This window comes from Symphalangus syndactylus, chromosome 4, assembly GCF_028878055.3.
Source record: "Symphalangus syndactylus isolate Jambi chromosome 4, NHGRI_mSymSyn1-v2.1_pri, whole genome shotgun sequence".
Taxonomy (NCBI): Eukaryota; Metazoa; Chordata; class Mammalia; order Primates; family Hylobatidae; genus Symphalangus; species Symphalangus syndactylus.
Window position 1 is genome coordinate 100,740,572 of NC_072426.2, and position 25,992 is coordinate 100,766,563.

Here is a 25,992-nt window from a genome sequence, read left to right on the forward strand (position 1 = left end):
CTTCACCCCGGAGGAGCTGGACTAACGAGCAAGCCCAGGATGAGACTGAAGCATCTGTACTTTTAACAGCTCCAGGCATGATTCTGATGTATTCCCTCCAGTTTGGAATCACCGTACATAGCAAAGGAAGACAGAACTCCACTTAGGCCAAAGCAGGAAGATGGATTAAGCCTATTCAAAGCACAACCCTATCATCAAGAAGAGACAGGAAAGGCAGAGGAGAGCAACTAAACATTAAAGAAGATGGAAAAGCTTCTAGAGATTGCTGAAAAATCTCTAAAGTCACAAAGACTACAGAGAAAAGGAATGAGGGTTTATTCACCAAAATCAAAGATAACAGAGTGAGGGAGGCACATCCAGAAATTTGAAAGAGGTAGCTTTTATGAAAAAATAAAATATATCAATCTTTTCCAAGCATCTTCTAGTTTAATAATCTCTAACCTGTCCCTGGCAAAGATCTCTAGCAGTCTTTCCCTCTTACCTGGGTTTTACTTTTCCCCACTGCTACCACACATTTATGTGAAAAATCTTAGATCAATTATTATAGAAGTAATCAAAAAGCAGAGGGAAAAGTAGAAACAGACAACTACAAAGAAATAAAATGAAAAAAAAAAAAAAAAAGTAAAAGTAGGCCTAAAAATGTCAATGTGCTGGTGTTAACAGGATGGAGCGGACACACTATCTTCTCACTTGCTTTTTATAATACTTTCTAGAGAAATGTCCATGCCTAAAATAGTTACTGTAATCAACTGAGGAATAATTTATACAGGAAGAAGAGGGTTGGAACTTTCTTTCAGTTTACTCATTTGAAGAACCATGGCTGTGGATAATAATAATAACCATGCAAGATGGGGCTGGGACTTATTTTAATTTTTGTAAAACTTACCTGAGCAATTGCATCCTTGAGTTGATTGTATTTCTCTAGGTCAAAACGTGACTTTTTGGCTCCTTTATGGAAAAATAATAAGTATTGTCTGTCTCTGGCTTCTGGATAAACATACTCCTAAAAAAATGAAGAAACAGAATTATCAGTCCTTAGCATACTATCTTCACAAAATATTTACTAACTGCTGCTTAGATTCAATACATATGTATGTGTGTGTGCTGACATGTGCTGTGTTAAGTATTTAATTACCACCTGAACATTTCTACTGTGAAACATACAGAACAATACACACAAAATGTACATCACAGTGAATCATCACACAATGAACATGCTACTTATCACCAGGTTTTATAAAAATAGAACACTGCCAACAATCCAGAAACTCCCTCTTGCCCCTTCCCAATTACTCATATCTTTCCCCCAAAGTAATCACTCTCTTGACTTTTATGGTAATTGTTTTCTTGTTTTCTTTATAACTTACCTCCTTAAGCATGTATTCCTAAGTTCCGCAATTTAGTTTTACCTGTTTTATGAATTTTATGAAGATGGAGTCATACAGTATATATTTATATGGCTACCTTCACTCAATATTAGGTTTGTGAAATTCACCTTTTGTATGTAGCTGCAGTCTATTCATTTCCATTATATTATATTGTATGACTTCATCATAGTTTATTTAACCATTCTACTATTGATAAGCTTTTGGGTTGTTTCGGTTCTTACTAATAATGCTGCCAAAAGCATTTCTCAATTTATCTCTTCTGCTGGAGATATACCTAGGACTGGAAATCTTAGATCACAGGGTATGCATGTGTTCAAATGTAAGAAGTGATGATAAACAGTTTCCAAAATGGTTGTACCAATTATACTTCTATCAGCAGGATTATGAGGTACCACCATTCCACATCCTTGCCAATACTTGATATTGCCAGTTTAAAAGACGTTAGCCATTCTGCTGTGTATGCAATACTGTCTCATTTTAAAAAAAGCTTTATTGAGATATAATTCACATACCATACAATCCACTCAAGTATAATGCTCAATGGTTTATAATATAGTCACAGAGTTGTACAATCATTACAATTTTAGAACATTTTCATCACCCCAAAAAAGAACTCCATACCTTGTGACAGTCAAGTCTCCTCTCCCCACAAACCCCCAGTTCTAGGCAGCTACTAATCTTTCTTCTGCCTCTATAATTCGTCTATTCTGGACATTTCATATAAGTGGAATCATACAATATGTGGCCTTTTGTGTCTGGCTTCTATGACTTAGCATAACATTTTCAAGGTTCATCCATTTGTGGCATGTATCAGTGTTTCATTTCTTTTTATTGCCAAATAACATTCCATTAATAGTTATTGGGGAACCTGCCCCGATAGTCACATAGGTTCTTCTCTATTTTCCCTAAGCGTTGGCCGGTTTGAGAAATAAAGGGACAGAGTACAAAAGAGAGAAATTTTAAAGCTGGGCGTCCGGGGGAGACATCAAATGTCGGTAGGTTCCGTGATGCCCCACAAGCCGCAAAACCAGCAAGTTTTTATTAAGGACTTTCAAAAGGGGAGGGAGTGTACGAATAGGGTGTGGGTCACAAAGATCACGTACTTCACAAGGTAATAGAATATCACAAAGCAAATGGAGGCAGGGCGAGATCACAGGACCACAGGACCACAGGACCAGGGTGAAATTAAAATTGCTAATGAAGTTTTGGGCACCATTGTCATTGATAACATCTTATCAGGAGACAGGGTTTGAGGGTAACCGGTCTGATCAAAATTTATTAGGTGGGAATTTCCTCTTCCTAATAAGCCTGGGAGTGCTATGAGAGACTGGGGTTTATTTCATCCCTACAGTTTTGACCACAGAAGACGGCCACACTCAAGGGGGCCATTTTAGAGACCCACCCTCAGGGGTGCATTCTCTTTCTCAGGGATGTTCCTTGCTGAGAAAAAGAATTCAGCGATATTTCTCCCATTTGCTTTTGAAAGAAGAGAAATATGGCTCTGTTCTGCCTGGCTCACCGGCAGTCAGAGTTTAAGGTTATCTCTCTTATTCCCTGAACAAGTGCTGTTATCCTGTTCTTTTTTCAAGGTGCCCAGATTTCATATTGTTCAAACACACATGCTCTACAATTTGTGCAGTTAACGCAATTATCACAGGGTCCTGAGGTGACATATATCCTCCTCAGCTTACAGGATTAAGAGATTAAAGAGGGGCATAGGAAATCACAAGGGTATTGACTGGGGAAGTGATAAGTGTCCAAGAAATCTTCACAATTTGTGTTTAGAGATTGCAGTAAAGACAGGCATAAGAAATTATAAAAGTATTAATCTGGGGAACTAATAAATGTCCATGAAATCTTCACAATCCATGTTCTTCTGCCATGGCTTCAGCTGGTCCCTCCGTTTGGGGTCCCTGACTTCCCACAACAATAGGTATGCCACATTTTATTTATCCATTCCTCAGTTGATAGCATTTGGGTTGTTTCCACGTTGGGGCTATTATGTACAATCCTGCTGTGAACACTTGTGTACAAGTTTTTGTGTGGATGTACGTTTTCATTTCTCTTGGAGATACACAGCATTTTCCTGATCACTAAGAGGCTGAGGCCTTTTCGTTTAATCTATTATTGGCCATTTGCATATCCTCTATTAGAAGTGCCTGTTCAGATCTCTTGCCATTTTTTCTAGTGGATTCTGTCACTTTCTTACTGATTTGTAGAATTTGTTTATATATTCTGGATATAGATCCTTTGTAGGGTATACATACTGCAAGTATCTCCTTCCAGCCTATTTACCCTCTTCATGGTGTTCTTTAATAAACAGATATTAATTTAATGTAGTCTAATTTACCATTCTTTTTTGTGAGATGGGATCTTGCTATGTTGGCTGGCCTCAAACTCCTGGGTTCAAGCGATCCTCCCATCTCAGCCTCCCAAGTAGCTGTGATTACAGGCATACCCCACAATGCCTGGCTTACTTTATCACTCTTATCCTGTATGGTTAGTGCTTTTCATTCTGTGTAAGAAATCATTCTCTATTCTATAGTCATTAAGATATTCTCTTATAGGAGCTTTATTACATTACGTATCACATTTAGATCTACAATCTACCTGGAATTTTTGTTTATATTATAAAATGGGGTTATTTCATTTTTTAATATAGGTATTCAATTTTCCTAGCACCATTTATTGAAAAAGACTCTCCTTTCTTTGTAGGGCCATCTTTTTTATTTATTTTTGAGTCTCACTCTGCCACCAAGGCTGGAGTGCAGTGGTGCGATCATAGCTCACTGCAGCCTCAAACTCCTGGGCTCAAGCAATCCTCCCACCTTGGCCTCCTGAGTAGCTGGTACCTACAGGTGCACGACACCACACTCAACTAATTAAAAAAAATTTTTTTAGCTATTGGGTCTCACTATGTTGTCCAGGCTGGTCGTGAACCCCTGGCCTCAAGTGCTTCTCCCACCTTGGCCTCCCAAAGCGCTGGGATTATAGGCATGACCCATCACGCCTGGCCTGCCATCTTCTTAAAATCAAAAGTTCATTTATACTGGGTCTGTTTCTATGCTCTTCTATTCTATAGGTCTGTCCTTGTGCCACTGTTATTGAAGTGTTATAACTAAAGCTGCAGTCTTCATATCTAATAGAGTAAATCCTCTTACCCAGTTTTTCTTCAAGAGTTTATTGGCTTTTCTTAGTATTTTACATTTTCACATTGTTTTAGAAGCAGTCTATTCAAATCTCTTCCCCAATCCCCAGATCTGTTGGGTTTCTGACTAACTGGGATTGCACTGAATCTAATGGATCAGTTGGGTAGAACTGACATTTTTGGATAGAGTCTTACAAATTTTTTATACATATATTTCTAGGGTTTTTCCCCCCTGCTTTGCCTTCTATGTGTGGTCTATGTATTTTTAAAAGTAATTTTTAAGGTGCAGCTTTAAAATATTTTCATTTTCTAACCATTTGTTGCTAGCATATAGATATGCAATTGATTTACATACACTGGTCTTGTATCCAATAACCTTATGAAACTCACTTATGGATCCTAACCAATTATCTGTACATTTCTTCTGTATTTTTTCATGTGCAAAATCTGTAAGTGTCAGTTTTCTTTCTTTCCAATCTTTATATCTTTCATATTCTGTTCTTGCCTTCTGCACTGGCTAGGGCCTCCTCTTCAAAGGTGAATAGGAATGGTACTTCTACCTTATTCCCAGACAATGAAGGAATATTAGAACATTTTAAGTCTATTTACCTGCTCCAGACATATATGTCATTGTCTGGACATATTAAATGTTGTTGCACATTTAATTTTATTTATTTATTTATTTATTTTTGAGACAGAGTCTCACTCTGTCACCCAGGCTGGAGTGCAGTGGCGTGATCTCGGTTCATTGCAACCTCCACCTCCTGGGTTCAAGCGATTCTCATGCCTCAACCTCCCCAATAGTTGGAATTACAGGTGTGTGCCACCATGCCCACCTGATTTTTTTGTATTTTTAGTAAAGACAGGGTTTTGCCATGTTGGCCAGGCTGGTCTCAAACTCCTGACCTCAAATGATCTGCCCGCCTCAGCCTCCCAAAGTGCTGGGATTACAGGCATAAGCTACTTATGCCGGCCTGTTGTTGCATATTTTAATTCTCTCTATATTTTACATTCCGTAAGTTTATTATAATTGTTTATACATTTAATATTAGTTTAGACTCATCACTCACAGGTTTACCATTTTTGTTGCTCTTTATTCCTTTCTGCTTTTCTGACTTTTCATGTGTGATAATCTTTCTTCTGCCCAAAGAACATCTTTCAGTATCTCCTTTAGTGCAGATCTGATGGTGACAAATTCTCTGTCTGAAAATGTCTTTATTTTGGAAAGATATTTTTTGCTGAGTATAGCATTCTAAGATGACAGTTATTTTCTTTCTAGAAATTGAAGATACTATCCCATTGTCTTCGGCTTTCATTGCTGCTATTGAGAAGTCAGCATTCAGTCTAACAGGGACTCCTTTGAAGGCAAACTTTTTTCTCTCTTTGGCTGCTTTTAAGATTTTTCCATTTGGCTTTGGATTTTGAAGTTTTACTACCAATATGTCTCAATGGAAATTTCCTTTTTTATTTTTATTTTATTTTTTTGATACAGAATCTCACTCTATTACCGAGGCTGGAGTGTAGTGGTGTGATCTCAGTTCACTGCAACCTCCGTCTCTTAGGTTCAAGTGATCCTCATGCCTCAGCCTCCCGAGTAGCTGGGATTACAGATGTGTGCCACATGCCCAGCTAATTTTTGTATTTTTAGTAGAGAAGGGGTTTTGCCATGTTGGCCAGGCTGGTCTCAAACCCCTGGCTTCAAGTGATGTGCCCACCTCGGACTCCCAAAGTGCTGGGATTACAGGTATGAGCCACCGCGTCCAGTCAGATTTCTTTTTTTATATTGGCTGGTATTGGTTGGGATTCTTAAATGTGTAAATGGATGTCTTTCATCATTTCGGAAAATTCGCAGCCATTAACTCTTTATTTAAATATTGTTTCTTCCCATCCTCTTTCTCTTCTCCGAGACTCCAATAAAATTAACTACATGTTAGGCCTTTCCCCTGTATCCTGCGTCTCTTACCCTTTCCTATATTTTACATCTTTCTGTATCTGCACACTTCATTTTGAATAGTTTCTTGTGCCTTACTCAAGGTCACTATTTCTGTCTTTTGTTATGTCTAATCTGCTATTAAACTCATCCATTATATTTCATTTCTAAAATTTTTCAATGGGTTCTTTAAAAAAAAAATCAAGTTATCTGCCAATATTCTCAACCTTGTTTTTATCTCCCTAAATATAGTAAGTATAATTATTTTAAAGGCTATGTCTGATAATACCAATATCTGGAGTCCTTGTGTCTGTTTGTAATGTCTATTGTTTCTGTAGGTATTGTGTATCTGCTTATTTTTATTGTATGTCTAATTTAATATTTGCAAAACTGGCCAGGCATGGTGGCTCATGCCTGTAATCCAGCACTTCGGGAGGCCGAGGCAGGCAGATCGCTTGAGCCCAGGAGTTTGAGACCAGTCAGAGTTGACATGGAGAAACCACAGCTCTACAAAAAATGCCAGAAAAAACCTAGCTGGGCATGGTGGCACGTGCTTGTAGTCCCAGCTACTCAGGAAGCTAAGAGGGAGGGCTGCTTGAGCCTGGGAGTATGAGGCTGCAGTGAGCCATGATTGTGCCACTGTACTCCAACCTGGGCAACAGAGTGGGACTCTGTCTCAAAAAAAAAAAAAAAAGCAAAATTATTTGTAGAAATAATTCAAGGTTTAGAATAATGTTATCTCCTCCCAGGGATGATTTATGTTTGCTTCTGCATGAAAACTGTGAGCATCAGCACTCGGGGATTACCAGTATTCCAGGACTACCTCAATCTAACTTACAGGATTGAGATGAATGAAAGATGAGCTACAGTACCTGAAAGAGCCTATAATAGGTTAATCCTTATTCTACAATGGTAGCCTTTACAGGTTCCAAATCAAAGCAAGACGGTTTCTGTTTCACCTCCTTTAGTGATCATTAGACACCAATCACTAAGGCTTTGGTTCCTCTAGGCTAACAAGTGTGGCTCAGCTTCTTGGCCTCTCCACTATAACCTCCTCAATTAGCATAAATCCCCAGAGGAAAAAGCACATCTAAATACTAGTCTCATCTTCCTGGGACTCCTCTTATTTAGACCCTTACCTAGCAATTTTTGCTATTTTGTTAGTTCTCTAGTATCTTTAAACAGATGTGTATTATGTTTTGTCTAACAATTCTAACTTTTCTTAGTGGAAGGACTGGTTGATTGCCTAGTATGCCACAACTAGAACCAAAGTAAATATTTAGTTATTGATGATGATAGATAATAGATATTGGATGACTGATAGCTAAAGGGTTTGTGGAAGCCTTTTTAAAATGAATAAAATCGAGGTCTGAATCAACTGAAGGGATAATTAGTAGATTAAGAACTTGAGGGAAAGCCCTCTACACTTCTAACATGCTGCTACTAGGCTATTCACCTATGTTTGCTTAGGATGTAAATATACACACTAAGTTTATTCAAATCTATTTTGTGCTTCCTCTTTTGGGCAACAATCATTTACTGAGCAACTATGTGCTAGACTCTATTCTAAAATTTCTGTGATTTGGGCTAGGTGCAGTGGCTCATGCCTGTAATCCTAGTATTTTGAGAGGCTGAGGCGGAGGATCACTTGAGCTCAGGAGTTGGAGACCACCCTGGGCAATGTAGGGAAATCCTGTCTACAAAATATTTAAAAAATTAGCTGGGCATGGTGGCACATGCCTATGGTCTCAGGTACTCATGAGGCTGAGGTGGAAGAATTGCTTGGGTCTGGGAGGTAGATGCTTCAGGGAGCTGTGATTATGCCACTGCATTCTAGCCTAGGAGACAGGGTAAAACCTTGTCTCAAAAAAAAAAAATTGTGATTTGATACTAAGTGAGAAAAGATGCAGACAGTTTCGTTAGGAAAGAAAGAATATCAGAGAGGGAGAGGTTAAAAACACAGGGAACACAAAAAAGAAACTGGAATAAGATACTAGGAGGAAGGAATGGGACTAAGAACATGTGGAAGGGCTAGCCCTAAATAGGAAAATGCCACCTCTTCTTGGAATTTGATGGAAATAGTGTAAAATTCAGTACAGATATAGTTGCATTTACAGTTTTAAGAATTAGAAAGCTTCTAACTGTTAACTTCAATTTTCTAGGAGAAGGTTAAGGGTGGGATGGGGATCTTGATGTGAAGTCTTAAGAACAACTACTATGGGGATATGAGGGAAGAAAATATGATTTAAAACACAAGCAGTGGCCCATTCTACACTATGACATGATTTTTCTCTAGTAATATTTAATAGCCTAGATATAGATAGGATAAAGGGCTAGACTAATCCAATATTAGGAGTTTATAGAGTACATACTGTAAAAGACAAAAGGGCAGGGATGGTAGGATACCAAGAAGAGAATGGCAACACAGTTTAAATTGGATAGAAAAGGAAGTGATACAGGAGGAAGGTGATAGTAAAAAGTTAAGGGAAAGATGCCAGTAGCTTAAAGGGCTGGATGAGGTCAAAGGAGTGAGTGAGTGAATAAAAGGTCTAGAAAGAAAATAAATTATCAGAAATTAACATACTAATTTATATTATAAGTGGGACAGTTCTAGGAAAGAAGGCCCTGAACAGCCATTGAAGTGGTTTGCTGGAGTACAATATAAATGACGGTTATTGGAATTGAGGAGGTAAAGGGTATTAAAGGCTAGGTCACTATTTATCAACACTTTTTTCATTATTGCCCCCCTAAGTAGCTTTTTAAGGCATTTTTTCCTGTTTGCTCCTCCTTCCCACAGGAGGTTTAATATACTGTTTATCTGTTTATGCATTATAATATGTAATATGTTTTTACTCCCCAAGAATCAATGCTCACTCCCATGAGGCAACATCATCCCCTTCATTGAAAAGGCATGGGCCAGATGGTGGGACGGCTGGTCCACGTGCACGCTGACACAGCTCCCACAGGCAAGTCTTACTGCCCAGCTCCTTTTCCACATAGTAGAAATCAGTACTCAGGTTCTACTGAAATATTAATCAGCAAAACTCAATATTCCATTTGATTTTATGATTTCAAGGAGCTTGCCATCTTAAAAAGATTCTTTGGAACTTAACATACCATTGGGATATATTTAGACTGTTAACAAGTACAGCAACTCATAGTAACAGCAGTTTAGAAGAGTTTAAATGCCACTGAACAGGTATTTGCTTCAGAGGTATTAAGATGGACATGTTAGTAAAAATATTTAATATGAAAACTATTTACATTTTATTTGGTCACTGTTTTCCTATTCATAAGTGAATAGTGACTAAATTATTTACTACTGCTATTTTGCAACTTGTCACTTGGGGGCAGCAAGACTATTTTGGGAATCACAGAATGGAGCATTTAACTAGTAGGACAGGTAGGGCATTAAAGATTCTACATGCTGTAAAGATATTACAGCATGACGAGAAGGGAGAAAGTGGTAACACTGTATTCAAGTCTAATACAGAAAACATTTACAAAACAGCTTTTTGTAAGAAGTAATTATTTTCCCAATATATTTTTATTTCTATTCTATATCTATTCTAACTATAGTTTTCAAAAGTTACTCCTCATAAATGAAGTCAACAGAAGGCAGCATAATTGAGTGGAAAATGAGCAGCCTACCGAGCCGCACAAATCTGGATTCAATTCCTTGTCCTACAGTGTACTAGATATAATGTTTGGGCAGATTACTTATCCTCTTGGAGACTCAGTTTCCTCATCTATGGAATGGGGATATATTAATACTTATAGGGTTGAGGTTAAATATATGAATATATGTACTTATGTTACTAGATGTAAAATGCTTGACACATAATTAGGCTTAGCAAAAGGTACTTAATAGTAATGACCAAGCAAAACGTATGGGTATCTCACAGTGGAAAGACTGCTTCACCTCTTCAGTAATCAAGGAAATGCAAAGTCCACAAGGAAATACCACCATTTTGTACCCAATTAATCAGCAAGAGATATATCAAGAGTGATCTTTAGATTCAAGGTATAACTGGAAAAATATTAGTGTTTGGCTGAAAACATGGCTGTTACCCATACCCAGAGCTGTGGTCAGATAAGAATGATGTGACTGTTCAGTTCTGTTCACAGTGACTAGTATGAGCAAGACATGCTACTACATGCTAAAAAGTCTGGGCAAGCAATTGTAGGACATAAAACAGTTTACTTTCTTCTCTATTAGACACATTTGGAAGGCCAAGAAAAGTTAAATAACATTCTTGTGCTATCATTTCCCCAAACCCAAATAGGCTGTTACCACTAATCTAACAACAGAAAGAAAATGCATATGTTCAATAGCAGCCATATTAAATATGAGATGCAACTCTCAGCTTTCTTCTGATAACTAAGAAAACAGAAAAAGTTTTTCCTATGTCTCAGGTATTTCAAACATTTGACATTAAAGGGAGTGCTAGGTTGGATCTATGATGGTATATTATAATAATAACTGAAAGTAATGATAAATCTTCATACTTCCTAAAGTGACACTGGAATTCCAAGATATTTAAAATGGCACTGACAATAAAAATTAATTCTAGATACTGGTATTCAATAAAGGAGCCTCGGCTGATAAAGAATAAATCAATGCTACCCTGAACCACGTACACATTTGATGCATTCCCTATCAAAATACCAATTATACTCTTCACAGAAATAGGAAAAAAATTCTAAAAATTATGCAGAACTAGAAAAAACCTTGAACAGCCAGAGCAATCCTGAGCAAAAAGAACAAAGCTAGAGGCATCATACTACCTGATGTCAAAATTTACTACAAAGCTACAGTAAGCAAAATAGCATGGTACTGGCATAAAAACAGACACATAGACCAATGAAACAGAATAGAGAATCCAGATATCAATCCAAGCATTTATAGCCAATCATCTTTGACAAAGGCACCACGAACCCACAATGGGGAAAAGGCAATCTTTTAAATAAATGATGCTGGGAAAACTAGATAACCATATGCCGAAGAATGAAAGTAGATCCCCCTTTCTCTCCATACAAAAAATCAAATCAAAATGTCTTAAAGACTTCAATCTAAGACCTGAACTATGCAACTACTAGAAGAAAACATTGGGGAAACCTTCCAGACATTGGTCTGGGCAAAGATTTTTTGGTAAGACCTCAAAAAGCACAGGCAACACAAGTCAGAATAGACAAATGGGATTATATCAAACTAAAAAGCTCTTGTACAGCAAAGGAAACGATCAGCAGAGTGAGGAGATAACCTACAGAACTGGGAGAAAACATTTGCAAAAGCTATTCATATGACACAGGATTTATATCAGAATATACAAGGAACTCAAACAACTCAATAGCAAAAAAATAAACTATCCAATTAAAATATGGGCAAAAGATCTGAATAGACATTTCTCAAAAGAAGACATACAAATGACTAATAGGTATATGAGGAAATGCTCAGAATCACTAATCATCAGGGAATACAAATCAAAACCACAATGAACACGGGGCGTGGTCGCTCACACCTGTAATCCCAGCACTTTGGGAGGCCGAGGCGGGTGGATCACGAGGTCAGGAGATCGAGACCATCCTGGCTAACACAGTGAAACCCCATCTCTACTAAAAATACAAAAAATTAGCTGGGCATGGTGGCGGGCGTCTGTAGTCCCAGCTATTCAGGAGGCTGAGGCAGGAGAATGGTGTGAATCCAGGAGGCGGAGCTTGCAATGAGCTGAGATCGTGCCACTGCACTCCAGCCTGGGCAATAGAGTGAGACTCCATCTCAAAAAAAAACAAAACCCAAAAAAACAAAAACCAAAAAAACAAAAACAAATAAAAAAACCCACAATGAAATATCATCTCATTCCAGTTAAAATGGCTATAATAAAAAAGAAAAAGAATATCAAATGCTGGTGAGGATGTGGAGAAATGCTGGGAATGTAAATTAGTATAGCCATTATGGAAAACAGTAGGGAGCTTCCTCAAAAAAACTAAAAATAGAAATATCATGCAATCAATCCGGCAATCCCACTAGTGGGCATATATCCAAAGGAAAGCAAATCAGTATGTTAAAGTGATATCTGCACTCCCATGTTTACTGCAGCACTATTCACAATAGCTAAGATACAGAATCAACCTAAGTGCCCATCCAGGGATGAATGGATAAAGAAAATGTGGTATATATACACAATGGAATATTACTCAGCCATAAAATGAATGATATCCTGTCCTTTGCAGCAACATGGATAAGGCTGGAGGACATTATGTTTAATGAAATAGGCCAGGGACAGAAAGACAAGTACCACATGTTCTCACTCATATGTGTGAGCTAAAAAAGCTGATCCCATAGAAGTTGAACCCACAGAAGTAGAGAGGAGAATAATGTTTACCAGAGGCTGGGAAGGGTAGAGGAGAGAAGGGGATAGGGAAAAGTTAGTTAATGGTACAAAATTACAGTTAGATAGGAGGAATAAGCTCTAGTGTTCAATAGTTAACAATAATTTATTAGATATTTCAAAATAGCTAGGATTTGGAATGTCCCCAATACAAAAAAAAAAATACATGTTTGAGGTAGATATGCCATTTACCCTGATTTGATCATTACACATGTATATGTTGTATACATGCACAGACACCCTCAAAATATGTACAATTATTATGTATCAATAAAAAAAATACACTTGAGTATTAAGTAATTAGGTATCTAATTCTCAGCTCTCTTCCATAATGGAAACAACAACAACAACAACACCTTTCCTTTCAACATATTTAGGAGGATTTCTGAGTTTAGTTTAAGTATTTGATTAGTTATCACCAATTCTCCATTCCAAAAACTCAATAAAAATAAAAAGCATGGGACTTTTCCCACAGTACATAAAAAGCCAAGCAACACAGCTGAACAGGTTATCCTACAGCTGACCACTCTGCTCCTTCGTCCACTTATTCTATACCTTACTGTAGTATATTTTTCTGAATTTAATGGTTTACATGGCTATCTTGTTTGTGAGCTCCATGAGGGTGGAAGTCATGTCTTATATCTACCTCTCCATCTACAGCACTTGCTTAGAATATTGCCTAATACATAAGTGGCACACGTGTGTGTATGTGTAAAGCATGAGTACTTAAAGAAAACTGGCCTTAGAAGATGAGAAAAAAGAACTCTTTTGACAATCGAAACTTTATTACTATCTCATAAAAGGTTATTTGAAGAGAATTCTTACCTGGCGTGTCATTACAAAATATGCATACATTGCCATGGCACTTCCATAAGTGATGAAGTATGTTACTGGCTCCATGATGTCCCAGGAATATTCCCACCAGGTAAGCCGGGCCAAAATGCCAAACTGTGTGGCCATGTAGGCAAGGCCACCCCATAGCACCAAAGTGGTCCTCTTCTCAGCTTTTCTGCTAATCTCAATTCGTACCTATTGGGCACACATAATCATAAGGCATTTTGACATAAAACCAATTTAAAAAGGCTTAAACTGTTCTATGTTCACTAAAGAAACAGGGCTCATAATCAAGATACTAGTCTCGATTCTAGTAAATATAGCTTGCCTTCCTAAATAGTATCTGCAGTTTTCACTGAATAAAATATCTTAAGCCAGGTGCAGTGGCTCACATCTGTAATCCCAGCATTTTGGTAGGCCAAGGAGGGCAGCTTGCTTGAGCCCAGGAGTTCAAGACCAGCTTGGGCAACATGGCGAAATCCCATCTCTACAAAAAATACAAAAATTAGCAGGGCATGGTGGCACATCCCTGTAGTCCCAGCTATTGGGAGGCTGAGGTGGGTGAATTGCTTGAGCCCAGGAACTGGAGGGTGCAGTGAGCCAAGATCATACCACTGCACTCCAGCCTGGGCAACAGAATGAAACCCCCTTGAAAAAAATATACATACATACAACTACTATTCAGGGCATTTGTATTTTATGTTTCACCCTAAAAGTGGGTGAAAATATGGGCATGAATAACTCAGTTTCAAGAGGTCTTCATTCAATCACAAGATTATCTTCTCTGAAAGAGGTAAATGCACACCTACCTATATTCTTTTGCTGTTGCATACACGATTTAATCTATTCTCAGTTTTAACTCCAGTGGTATACTAGGGGCAGAACATGGACTCTGGATTTAAAGCAGCTCAATTCAGAGTGTTGATCTGCAAATCACCATTAACTTCATTAAAGAGTTGTTACAAAGATTAAATAAGAAAATACAGGTAAAGCCGGGCGTGGTGGCTCATGCCTGTAATCCCAGCGCTTTGGGAGGACGAGGCAGATGGATCACAAGGTCAGGAGATCGTGACCATCCTGGCTAACATGGTGAAATCCCGTCTCTACTAAAAAAAAATACAAAAAATTAGCCGGGCGTGGTGGCAGGTGCCTGTAGTCCCAGCCACTCGGGAGGCTGAGGCAGAAGAATGGCGTGAACCTGGGAGGCGGAGCTTGCAGTGAGCCGAGATCGTGCCACTGCACTCCAGCCTGGGCAATAGAGCGAGACTCCATCTCAAAAAAAAAAAGAAAAAGAAAAAAAGAAAAAAAAAGAAAATATAGGTAAAATACTAGCACAATTCATGAAACACAGTAAATATTCTATCTATAAATGATGAAAATTATTTTTCAGGAATCAGAAAATGCAAAATACTGAGTATTTGTTCCCTTCCTTACTCCTTATAATCTGATTTCTTAAAATTGAAATATCACAGAAAAAATAAAGGTAACATATGTTCATTGTAAACATTCAGAAAAGTGTAAAGAAAAATCAGTCATAACCTGACTACTGTACTAGCATTTTGGAATGTATTCCTTCTGATTTCTTTCTCTGTGTATGTATATATATAAATGCATATAGGTATATATATAATACATTTAAAAATTGGATCATAGTATGCACACTATTTTATAATTTGGTTTCTATGGCAAATTAAATGTATATAGTCCCTTTAATAGTTGCATAATAATTCTATATTCAGTTGTCCCTAGGTATCTGTGGTAAATTGGTTCCAGGATACCCCCCAAACCAAGATATCAAAATACATAGATGTTAAAGTCCCTTATATAAAATGGGATAGTATCTGCATATAACCTATGCATATCCTCCCATATGCTTTAAATCATCTCTAGATTACTTATAATACAATGTAAATGCTATATAGTCATTATATTGATTTTTAAAATTTGTATTTTTTTGTTGTTGTATTGTTATTTTATTGTTGTTGTTTTTTTGTTTCTTTGTTTTTGAGACAGTCTCGCTCTGTCGTCCAGGCTGGAGTGCAGTGGCGCAATTTTGGCTCACTGCAACCTCCGCCTCCTGGGTTCAAGTGATTCTCGTGCCTCAGCCTCCCAAGTAGCTGGGACTATAGGCACATGATGCCACGACGCCCGGCTAATTTTTATATTTTTAGTAGAGATGGGGTTTTACCATGTTGGCCAGGCTGGTCTCAAATTCCTGACCTGAGGTGATCTGCCTGCCTTGGCCTTCCAAAGTGTTGGGATTACAGGCGTGAGCCACCACGCCCAGCCTTGTTATGTTTTATTGTTTTTTTCCCCCGCAAATGTCTTCTCTCTGAGGTTGGTTAAATCTGTGAATGTAGAACCTACAGATAACAGAGGGCCAACTGTAATATTCATTCTTAACTTGGCTAAAATCATTATCCACTATACTCAAGAGCCTTTCCTGATCAGCAATTATTCTGATCTTAATTTTAAAGGTGGTAAATCTGGTTAAGGGCAGTGCATTTAGAACTGAAAGCTCTAAGTCCATTATCAAGGCTCCAAACGATTCTTTTTTAAGCCCTTTCTTAGCTTTGACTCAAATTTTTTTATGGTTCAGTCCCATAAACTAAAGAACCAACTTGATTGACATGACTCAACTGCATAAAACTTACAAGAAAAAATAGAAACATACATGCTCTGGAAAAAATACAGGTAAGGTGAAAAACCTGAGATTTGAAGTTTTACCTTTTCCAGGGGAGCCAGCTGCTCTTTGAGATCCTCTAGTCTTTCAATAAGCTCCCTTTCCTTGTTTAACTGGTGCTGTTCAATGCACAGTGTGGTGTATAGCTGCTGGACCAATGTCTTTACATCATTCAGCGTTGCTGCATTTTCGTGACTTAAGAGGTCTGAAACAAAGGAGTTACATTTTTTAAAAAATGTATGTCTTAAATGATTGCTATTCCTGGGACTATCAGATGAGGAAGATTCATCCATTATAGGTATCTCACCTTCAGTGTTAAACTGAAGGAAAGTAATAGTTCTATTTTTTTTTTTTTTTTTGAGACAAAGTCTTACTCTATCACCCAGGCTGGAGTGCAGTGGTGTGATCTTGGCTCACTGCAGCCCCTCCCTCCAAGGGCTCAAGTAATCCTCTGACGTTAACTTCCCAAGTAGCTGGGACTACAGGTGTGCACCGGCCACAAGCCTGGCTAATTTTCGTATTTTTGTACAGACAGCTAATTTTTGTATTTTTTATACAGACAAGTTTTCACCGTGTTGCCCAGGCTGGTCTCGAACTCCCAGGCTCAAGCAATCTGCCTGCCTTGGCCTCCCAAAGTGCTGGTATTACAGGTGTTAGCCACCATGCCCAGCCAATAGTTTTTGTTAAAACAAAAAAGTTGTCCACAAATGTAAAAAGTAAATTCATATCTCGGTAACTCAAAAAATTTGAAACAAATATCTACCATTATATTCTTAGAAGTCTAAATGCTACAAATGAGGACATGATTAACATTAAGAAAAATAATACAAATAATAGTGATCTTCATTAGATAAAGACAAAATTAAAGCAAATGTTAAAAACTAGTAGAGAGGTTTAGAATCAATCTGATTATTATGCTTATTAAAATGGTGACTATAATTTATCTGTAGTCCTGCCATTTTAATTCATTTTTTTCCCCTTAGTAAATGCTAAGGGAAAAATATATAGTATTTCAAATTTGCAAATACAAAGGCATAAATAAAAATGCCATCATCCTAATAATCTTTTTTTTTTTGAGACAAAGTCTCGCTCTGTTACCCAGGCTGGAGTGCAGTGGCACAATCTCGACTCACTGCAAGCTCCACCTCCCGGGTTCACGCCATTCTCCTGCCTCAGCCTCCCGAGTAGCTGGGACTACAGGCGCCCACCACCACGCCCGGCTAATTTTTTTGTATTTTTTAGTAGAGACGGGGTTTCACTGTGTTAGCCAGGATGGTTTCAATCTCCTGACCTCGTGATCCACCTGCCTTGGCCTCCTAAAATGCTGGGATTACAGGCGTGAGCCACCGCGCCGGCCCATTCTAATAATCTTAGCCTACATTCTTCTTCTCCCTAGTATACCAACTTTTATTCATTCCTGTTGATGAAAGACAGAGAATAGCTGTATGGGCCTCAGTATCATGGTCTAAAGGGTATGAAGTTATGAGAACGACTGAAAGGGTGAAAGATTAAATTCTTTCATTCAATATCCTCTATTGTGAGTAGCATGTATTTCTAGAAATCTAAAAATTATGTTTTCAGAAACAAAAACTCTGCTGATTAAAGCTGTCAATTTTTTTTTAAGCACAATTTTTTTTTAGATTCTTATTAACTTTAAATGTTAGATACAGCATAAGGGTAGCACTCTTCTAAACAAAACAAGCCACAGTCAGAATTAACTATATATTTCAAACATTCTTTAAGGATGTCCTTTAGTACAGTTATTATAGAAGTTCAATCAATGAAAAAATTCAGATGAAGGTAGCAAATTGGATTAGAGAAGAGCTGATATAGTAAAATGGGATACAACACCTAGCTGGGTTATCTTGTATGCCTCTGTAAATATGTGCTGAATTAATGGGAACATAAAAGCAAGAGCACTTTGGTTCCAAAAGTCATCTATGTCAACAGTGTCTTCCTTGTACCAAAGCTGCTGCTCACATTTGCATATAGCTTTAAACTGTCCAAAGTTACCAGAAGAAGAAACTGCATTCTACGAGGCTGAAGTAACTTGTTCAGAACATCACAGTAAGGGGTAGAGTCCAGGTCTCCTGATTTCTAGGCCTGGAGCTACACTACAGTGCTTCTACTATACCAATACTAAATCTCTCCTGCAAGCTCAGTTCCCTTTCATGAACTATTTTATTAGATAAAGCAGATTTGTTCCATCTTCCCCATGTATATATAAAAATCTAGTATTGGCCAGGCGCGGCCTGTAATCCCAGCACTTTGGAAGGCCAAGGTGGACAAATCATGAGGTCAGGAGTTCGAGACCAGCCCGGCCAACATCATGAAACCCCACCTCTACTAAAAATACAGAAATTAGCCGGGCGTGGTGGCACGTGCCTGTAATCCCAGCTACTGGGGAGGCTGAGGCTGGAGAATCGCTTGAACCTGGGAGGCGGAGGTTGTAGTAAGCTGAGATTACACCACTGTACTCTAGCCTCAAAACAAAAAAAACAAACAAAAAACCACAAAAAAACCCTAGTATTATTCCTCTTAAACATCCTGAACCTAGTGCCTTCTATCCTCCGTTTAGCCCTTTCATTAAAGCATTGCAACGCAGGGCAGAGGAACGGAACATGCTTATTCAATGAATGGCATCCCTCTTAAATACAGAATTTCAAACCACTCTCTTACTGTAGTCAGCTGAAAAAGAGTGGTGGTACCTTGGACGCCAGCAATACCTTCCTCAACCAGGGCCAGAAAGACACAAGGCAGAAACAAAATTTGAGCCTATTTTGCATTTTATCAAAAGAAGAAAAAAAGATTTTCTTTACTATGTTTAAAAACCAGGGAAGGCCGGGCATGGTGGCTCACACCTGTAATCCCAGCACTTTGGGAGGCCAAGGAGGGTGAGGATCATGAGGTCAGGAGATTGAGACCATTCTGGCTAACACGGTGAAACCCCGTCTCTACTAAAAATACAAAAAAATTAGCCGGGCATGGTGGCTTACACCTGTAATCCCAGCACTTTGGGAGGCCAAGGAGGGTGAGGATCATGAGGTCAGGAGATTGAGACCATTCTGGCTAACACAGTGAAACCCCGTCTCTACTAAAAATACAAAAAAATTAGCCGGGCATGGTGGCAGGTGCCTGTAGTCCCATCTACTTGGGAGGCTGAGACAGGAGAATGGCATGAACCCAGGAGGCAGAGCTTGCAGTGAGCCAAGATTGCACCACTGCACTCTAGCCTGGGCAACAGAGCGAGACTCCATCTCAAAAAAAAAAAAAAAAAAAAACACAGCCTGGGCAACATAGGGAAACCTCATCTCTACAAAAAATAAAAAATTTGCCAGGTGTGTGGCGTGTGCCTATAGTCCTAGCTACTTGGGATGCTGAGATGGGAGGATCTGCTTGCTTGAGCCTGGGAGGTCAAGGCTGCAATGAGCTGTGATCACAACACTGCGCTCCAGCCTGGGTGACAGAGTGAGACCCTGTCTCAAAAAAATAATTAAATTTAAAATCAAGGAAAACAAAGTGTTTATGGATTTAAAATCATATTGAGTTTCTGCAAGAGATGGTATCTGATGGCATAATCTCTCACTAGCAAATAGCAGAACTAAGAGAGCTATGATGTGTGCACCTAAACATTAAAAATGTCTTTTGAAATTCTACACCAATGCTACTGAGTTACTAAAGTTCACACTTCAATTTATGATTATTTCCATGAATTATAGGTTTTTGACCCTTGCAAGCTTTATACCCTAATTTACTTCTAGAGAAGCAAGGTAGATATTCCAGAGTTCCTGGATACAGATAAAGCAACGGGTTGTTTTAGGCTGCCAAATCACCAGGGAATCAAATACAATCCCCTGTTTTTTCAATTTCTACCTTTTCTTATTCAATTTGAGAAAAGCTTTATTTAAAAAACTAAACGTTCATTTCTGTTTAAAAAATACAGTTATTACAGAAATGGTTGGTATTTATTAATTGATTAAAATACCTTTAGTTTTTGACAACATAATACATGGAAACTCACATCTTAACTTTCCTGATTGTTATACTTGATATAGCATTATATTAGTGAACTTTCAGAAAGTTACCAATAGAAAATCTAAACAGGTGAACTCTCTAAATAATTTACACAAAAACACACCTCTGTAAAATAGGACTTGTACTTCTGTTATTTTAAAGAGAACTTCTAGCCCGAGAATCAGGGAATAAAGAAGAAAAACACATTAGCATAGCTGATAAATGGCTAACTGTCCCTGGTCTACATGTTTAATTATTCCAACTTCAAAAAATCTGATTTGATAATGTCTTACTACAGTTGACCCTTGAACAATGTGGCGGGTGGCGGGTGGCGGGGGGCGGGGGGGGGTTGGGGCACCACCCTCCTACAACTTTTGAAACCTCAAAAACTTAACTACTAATAGCCTACCTGGACTAGAAGCCTTACCAATAACATAATTAACGAATGTTTTGTATATGTATTATATACTGTATTCTTACAGTAAAGCCAGAGAAAAGAAAACATTAAAATCATAAAGGGAAAATAAATTTATAGTGTTGTACTGTATTTATCTACATTGTAAGTTTACATTGTCTGTTTACAAGATAAATCATCTGTCTAAAATGATGGGCAACCATAGCTGCAGACCTCAGTCTACAGTACATATCAAGCAATCCAACTTTTTCTTGCAATGTCATATCACTTTTCTCTGCTTCTTGGGAGCATTTCCAGCATCACTGGTAGCACTTCGTATGGGTCCCACAGTGTTATTCAAGGTGGACTAAACACAAAAAAATTTCGAGAACTGAAAGAGATCAATTTTTACTGCAATAGACAATTTACTGGAAAGAAGAACTATCCATGAGGAGATAATTAGCACCACACAGCATTTTAAAACTGTGTGGTATGTGATATTAAAAACACTTGAGTTTACCGCAATAGCAACAAGAGGTGGCTATGAAATTACTAGAGTTGGCCGGGCGCGGTGGCTCACACTTGTAATCCCAGCACTTTGGGAGGCTGAGGCGGGCGGATTATGAGGTCAGGAGATCGAGACCACGGTGAAACCCCGTCTCTACTAAAAATACAAAAAATTAGCCGGGCGTGGTGGCGGGCGCCTATAGTCCCAGCTACTCGGAGAGGCTGAGGCAGAAGAATGGCGTGAACCCGGGAGGCGGAGCTTGCAGTGAGCCGAGATTGCGCCACTGCACTCCAGCCTGGGCGACAGAGCGAGACTCCGTCTCGAAAAAAAAAAAAGAAATTACTAGAGTAGTATACTATGTACTAGAGTCAATTTTATGCAGATATTATTTAATACTGCATCTTTACATTTGTTTACATTTCTGTCAACTGCAAATGGCATCATGCATGGTCTATGTGTGCATAAGTTTTGATAATTTTTAACTTTTTATAATAGATATGTATATATTTTATGGTAGTAAACGATAAAAAATAGGAAGGGTGTGGTGGTTCGTGCCTGTAATCCCAGCACTTTGGGAGGCCGAGGTGGGTGGATCACCTGAGGTCAGGAGTTCAAGACCTGCCTGGCCAACATGGTGAAACCCCATCTCTACTAAAAATACAAAAATTAGCCAGGCATGGTGACACGTGCCTGTAATCCCAGTTACAGGGAGGCTGAGGGAGGAGAATAATTTGAACTCGGGAGGCAGAGGTTGCAGTGAACTGAGATTGCACTGTTGCACTCCAGCCTGGGGGACAGAGAGAGACTGTCTCAAAAATAAAATAAAATAAATAAAATAAGATAGACTTGTGTCTACATATATTTCATGCATTCATGACATACTTAACTTTTCTTAATTTTTTAGATATTTCTAGGTTATGTGGTTCGTTTGCAAGGTTTTTCAAACCTGTTTGTTCAACGGTCAACTGTATTTAAAGAATATCTTTCCATTCTTACTATTTAAGGATACTTTTATATACTTTCTCCCAGCTAGCTCCCTCTCATTTAGCTTAAAGAAAGTGAATATGGCCTCTGCACAATCAAAATGCTACCCAGAGAACACATTTAATTCACTCAATGTAGAAGGAATCAATGGGGAATACAAAATCACAGTGCCTTCCCTCACAGCATCAAAGAAAAGGACGAAGCAAAATTCAGAGAAGAGATTAATCATTTTTGGTTGGTCAGGGGTCAGAGACAGAAAGAGTATGATCATTAAAGGTTTACTGGAAGAGTCAATATTGACAAGTTTGACTTGAGAAAACAGGGGTTAGAAAGAAAGGCATCTTCGGCAGAGGAAAGTGAGCAAACAGTGAGATGGAAAAGAACGGGGCATAGTTCAGGAAACCACGAAGGAATACACAGTGGAGAAAAAGTAGGCAACATGCAGGAGGGAAAGAAAACGTTTTAAAAGGTAGATGTGGACCAGATTACAGAGGAATTTAATAACAGGGTTTCACTCAGAACTTTTCTATGTTACACCCAATTCTTTCTTTTTCTTTTTCTTTTTTTTTTTTTTTAAAAGATGTGTTGCCCAGGCTGGTTGCTACTGTGTTGCCCAGGCTGGTCCCAAACTCCTGGTCTTAAGCAATCCTCCTGCCTCAGCTTCCTAAAGTGCTGGGATTACAGGTGTGAGCCACCTTGCCAGGCCTAAACCCAATTCTTAAAAGCAGGATTGAAAAGAAGGAATGTCCTACAGCAGCGGTCCCCCACCCCTGGGGTGCAAACCAGTACTGGTCAGTGGCCTATTAGGAACCAGGCTGCACAGGAGGAGGCCAGTGAGTGAGAAATACTGCCTGAGCTCCACCTCCTGTCAGATCAGCAGCAGCATTAGATCTCATAGAGCACAAACCCTATTGTAAATTGTGCATGTGAGGGATCTAGGTTGTGTGCTTCTTATGAGAATCTAACTGATGCCTGAGGATCTGAGGTGAAACAGTTTCATTCCAAAACCACCGCCTCTGCCCTCGCCCCCACTGTCAGTGGAAAAATTATCTTTAACAAAACTGGTCCCTGGTGCCAAAAAGGTTGGGAACTGCTGTCCTATGGGGCTGGTGGAAGGAGTGGTGGAAGGGGCATTAACAACAGCAGTGAGTTACAATGAATATCAAGGGTAAAGAGAAACAGGACCAAAAAAGACACAACTCAGCCAGTCGCGGTGGCTCACGCCTGTAATCCTAGCACTTTGGGAGGCCGAGGCGGGCAGATCACAAGGTCAGGAGATTGGGACCATCCTGGCTAACACGGTGAAACCCCATCTCTACTAAAAATACAAAAAATTAGCCAGGTGTGGTGGCAGGCGCCTGTAGTCCCAGCTACTTGGGAGGCTGAGGCAGGAGAATGGCGTGAATCCGGGAGGCGGAACTTTCAGTGAGCCGAGATTGTGCCACTGCACTCTAGCCTGGGTGACAGAGCAAGACTCAGTCTCAAAGAAAAAAAAAAAAAAAGACACAACTCAAAATGCTATTTTAGAGGGCTACTTAGCATTGCACTGTGCAGAGCCATAGCAGAGGCCAGGATGAAAAGAAATATTAGCAATACTGACTCTGTCTTTATTTAAAATTTTGTTCATCATGCATTTTTTGCATTAACTCTGGTTTTTTAAAATAGTACATAAAAATACTATTTATCTTGCTGGGTGTGGTGACTCATGGCTATAATCTCAGCACTTTGGGAGGCTGAGGCAGGTGGATAACTTGAGGTCAGGAGTTCAAGACCATTCTGGCCAACATGGCGAAATCCCATCTCTACTAAAAAAAAAAAAAAAAAAAAAAATTAGCCTGGCGGCTGGGAATAGTGGCTCATGCCTGTAATCACAGCACTTTAGGAGGCCAAGGTGTATGGATCACCTGAGGTCAAGAGTTCAAGACCAGCCTGACCAATATGGTGAAACCTGTATCTGGCTTGAACCTGGGAAGTGGAGGCTGCAGTAAGCCAGTGTCATGCCACTGTGCTCCAGCCTGGGTGACAGAGTGAGACTCTTAAAAAAAAAAACCCAAACAAAAAAAACCGACAATTCTTTATCTTGATTACTGAGTTTTTTGGTGCCCTCTTACAATTTGTGTCTGAGGCGAGCACCTTTCCTTTTCCCATAAAAGCATATACAGGCTGGGAACAGTAGTTCACGCCTGTAATCCCAACACTCTGGGAGGCCAGAGAGGGAAGAGTGCTTGAGCCCAGAAGTTCAAGACCAGCCTGGGCGACATAGTGAGACTTCATCTCTACAAAAAGAAAAAAAATTATCCAGGCATGGTGGCACATGCCTGTAGTCCAAGCTACTCCAGCTGCTTGGGAGGATAATTTGAGGTCGAGGCTGCAGTGAGCTGAGATTATGCCACTGCACTCCATCCTGGGTGACAGGGTGAGACTTTGTCTCAAAAAACCAAAAAACAACAACAACAAAAAATCATGTCAGAAGTTCCTAAGAACTATTATTATTGTACAATAATTGACTTTCATATTGCTGACCTTGAGCCATAAAAAAAGCTCAATACTTATTACAATGCTTAAGAGAACAGAGAAGCCTATATAGCTTATTTTAAAAAGCTATCTCCTGTAATGTTATTAAAGTAGTACAACTTTTGGCCTTTATGAAGGGAAGGGGCTTCAGTTATGTTGGACATTCATTTATGTGAAACAGAGTGACAATGTCAGATAATAAAGCATTCTGGAATCTGGGCAGAATCGAAGTGATTTTAGTCAATGTACTAGCCAAGTACCAAGTACTCAATGAGCTCTTCAACTGAAATAGTGTCTATCTGTATGTAAAACTTTCAGCGTTCTTTGAATACTGTCTGTTTCTTAAGGTTACCCAAGGAAAAAAAATAAAGTTATTTCCAAAAGCCCTTCCCACATTTCTGTGACCTTACCAAGGTTACTATTTTACCTCTTTTTGGTGGTCGTACGTGATATGTTAAGTCATTAATGACCAGCTTAAAGTCATCAAGGAGGAGGAGGTCTATTCCTGTTGAAGCAGCAACGCGAACACCATCTGTGAAAATTTCAAATGAAACTTGTCATAGGTCCATAATTATTCAAGAATGGTCAGGAAAATTCAATCTTCAAAATCGTTTTTAAAAATTACCTCTTCCTTTTAAAATTTCAGTTAACTTTTTGCCTCATTTCCTATGCAAACAAAGTTTAGGTTGAAGCTCTGTTTTTAGGACTCAAGTTTGTGAAGATTTAACAACAGCTTTTCCTGTGAACTATATGAGCAAGTGAAATAATTAATGTTCATAGTTCTATAGGTGTACATTGGAAATCTAGGATCACTGGGAGAGCTGTATGGACTTAACATTGTCTATAATGGAAGCTGGTTGAGTAAAAAAAAAAAACAGTATTTTCTGACATATGGTACTTTTCAGTATAGTCACTGATTAGTTGCCAATAATTCAGTAGAGACAGATGCTGGGGTTAGCAAAGTATTATACATCCACCAGCTGGTCTACTAACTATATTGCCAGATGAGTAGAAATGTGGTAATTGTTAACTGGTGAATCCAGGTGAAGGGTAAATGGGCATTTATTGTACTAACCTTTCAAGTTTTCTGTAGATTTGAAAAATTTTAAAGTAAAAATGAGGAAAAAACAATGGGAAAAAACTTAAAAATGGGAAAAAAAACTTAAAAAGATTAAAAAAATAAATAAATGAAATATATAAAAC

General features: G+C 38.7%; 1 protein-coding gene across 5 annotated transcripts in view; it reads right to left on the reverse strand.

Moving 5' to 3' along the window:
- The window catches only part of MCU (mitochondrial calcium uniporter), a 198,730-nt gene that overhangs the window by 2,415 nt on the left and 170,323 nt on the right, over positions 1–25,992 (reverse strand). For all 5 annotated transcript variants that reach the window (XM_055275823.2, XM_063637611.1, XM_063637613.1 and 2 more), the window contains 4 exons: positions 25,217–25,321; positions 16,420–16,580; positions 13,684–13,887; positions 887–1,003 (listed from right to left, as the gene is read on the reverse strand). In XM_055275823.2, the coding sequence (XP_055131798.1) occupies positions 887–1,003; positions 13,684–13,887; positions 16,420–16,580; positions 25,217–25,321 (587 nt within the window). The remainder of the gene's footprint in view (positions 1–886; positions 1,004–13,683; positions 13,888–16,419; positions 16,581–25,216; positions 25,322–25,992) is intronic.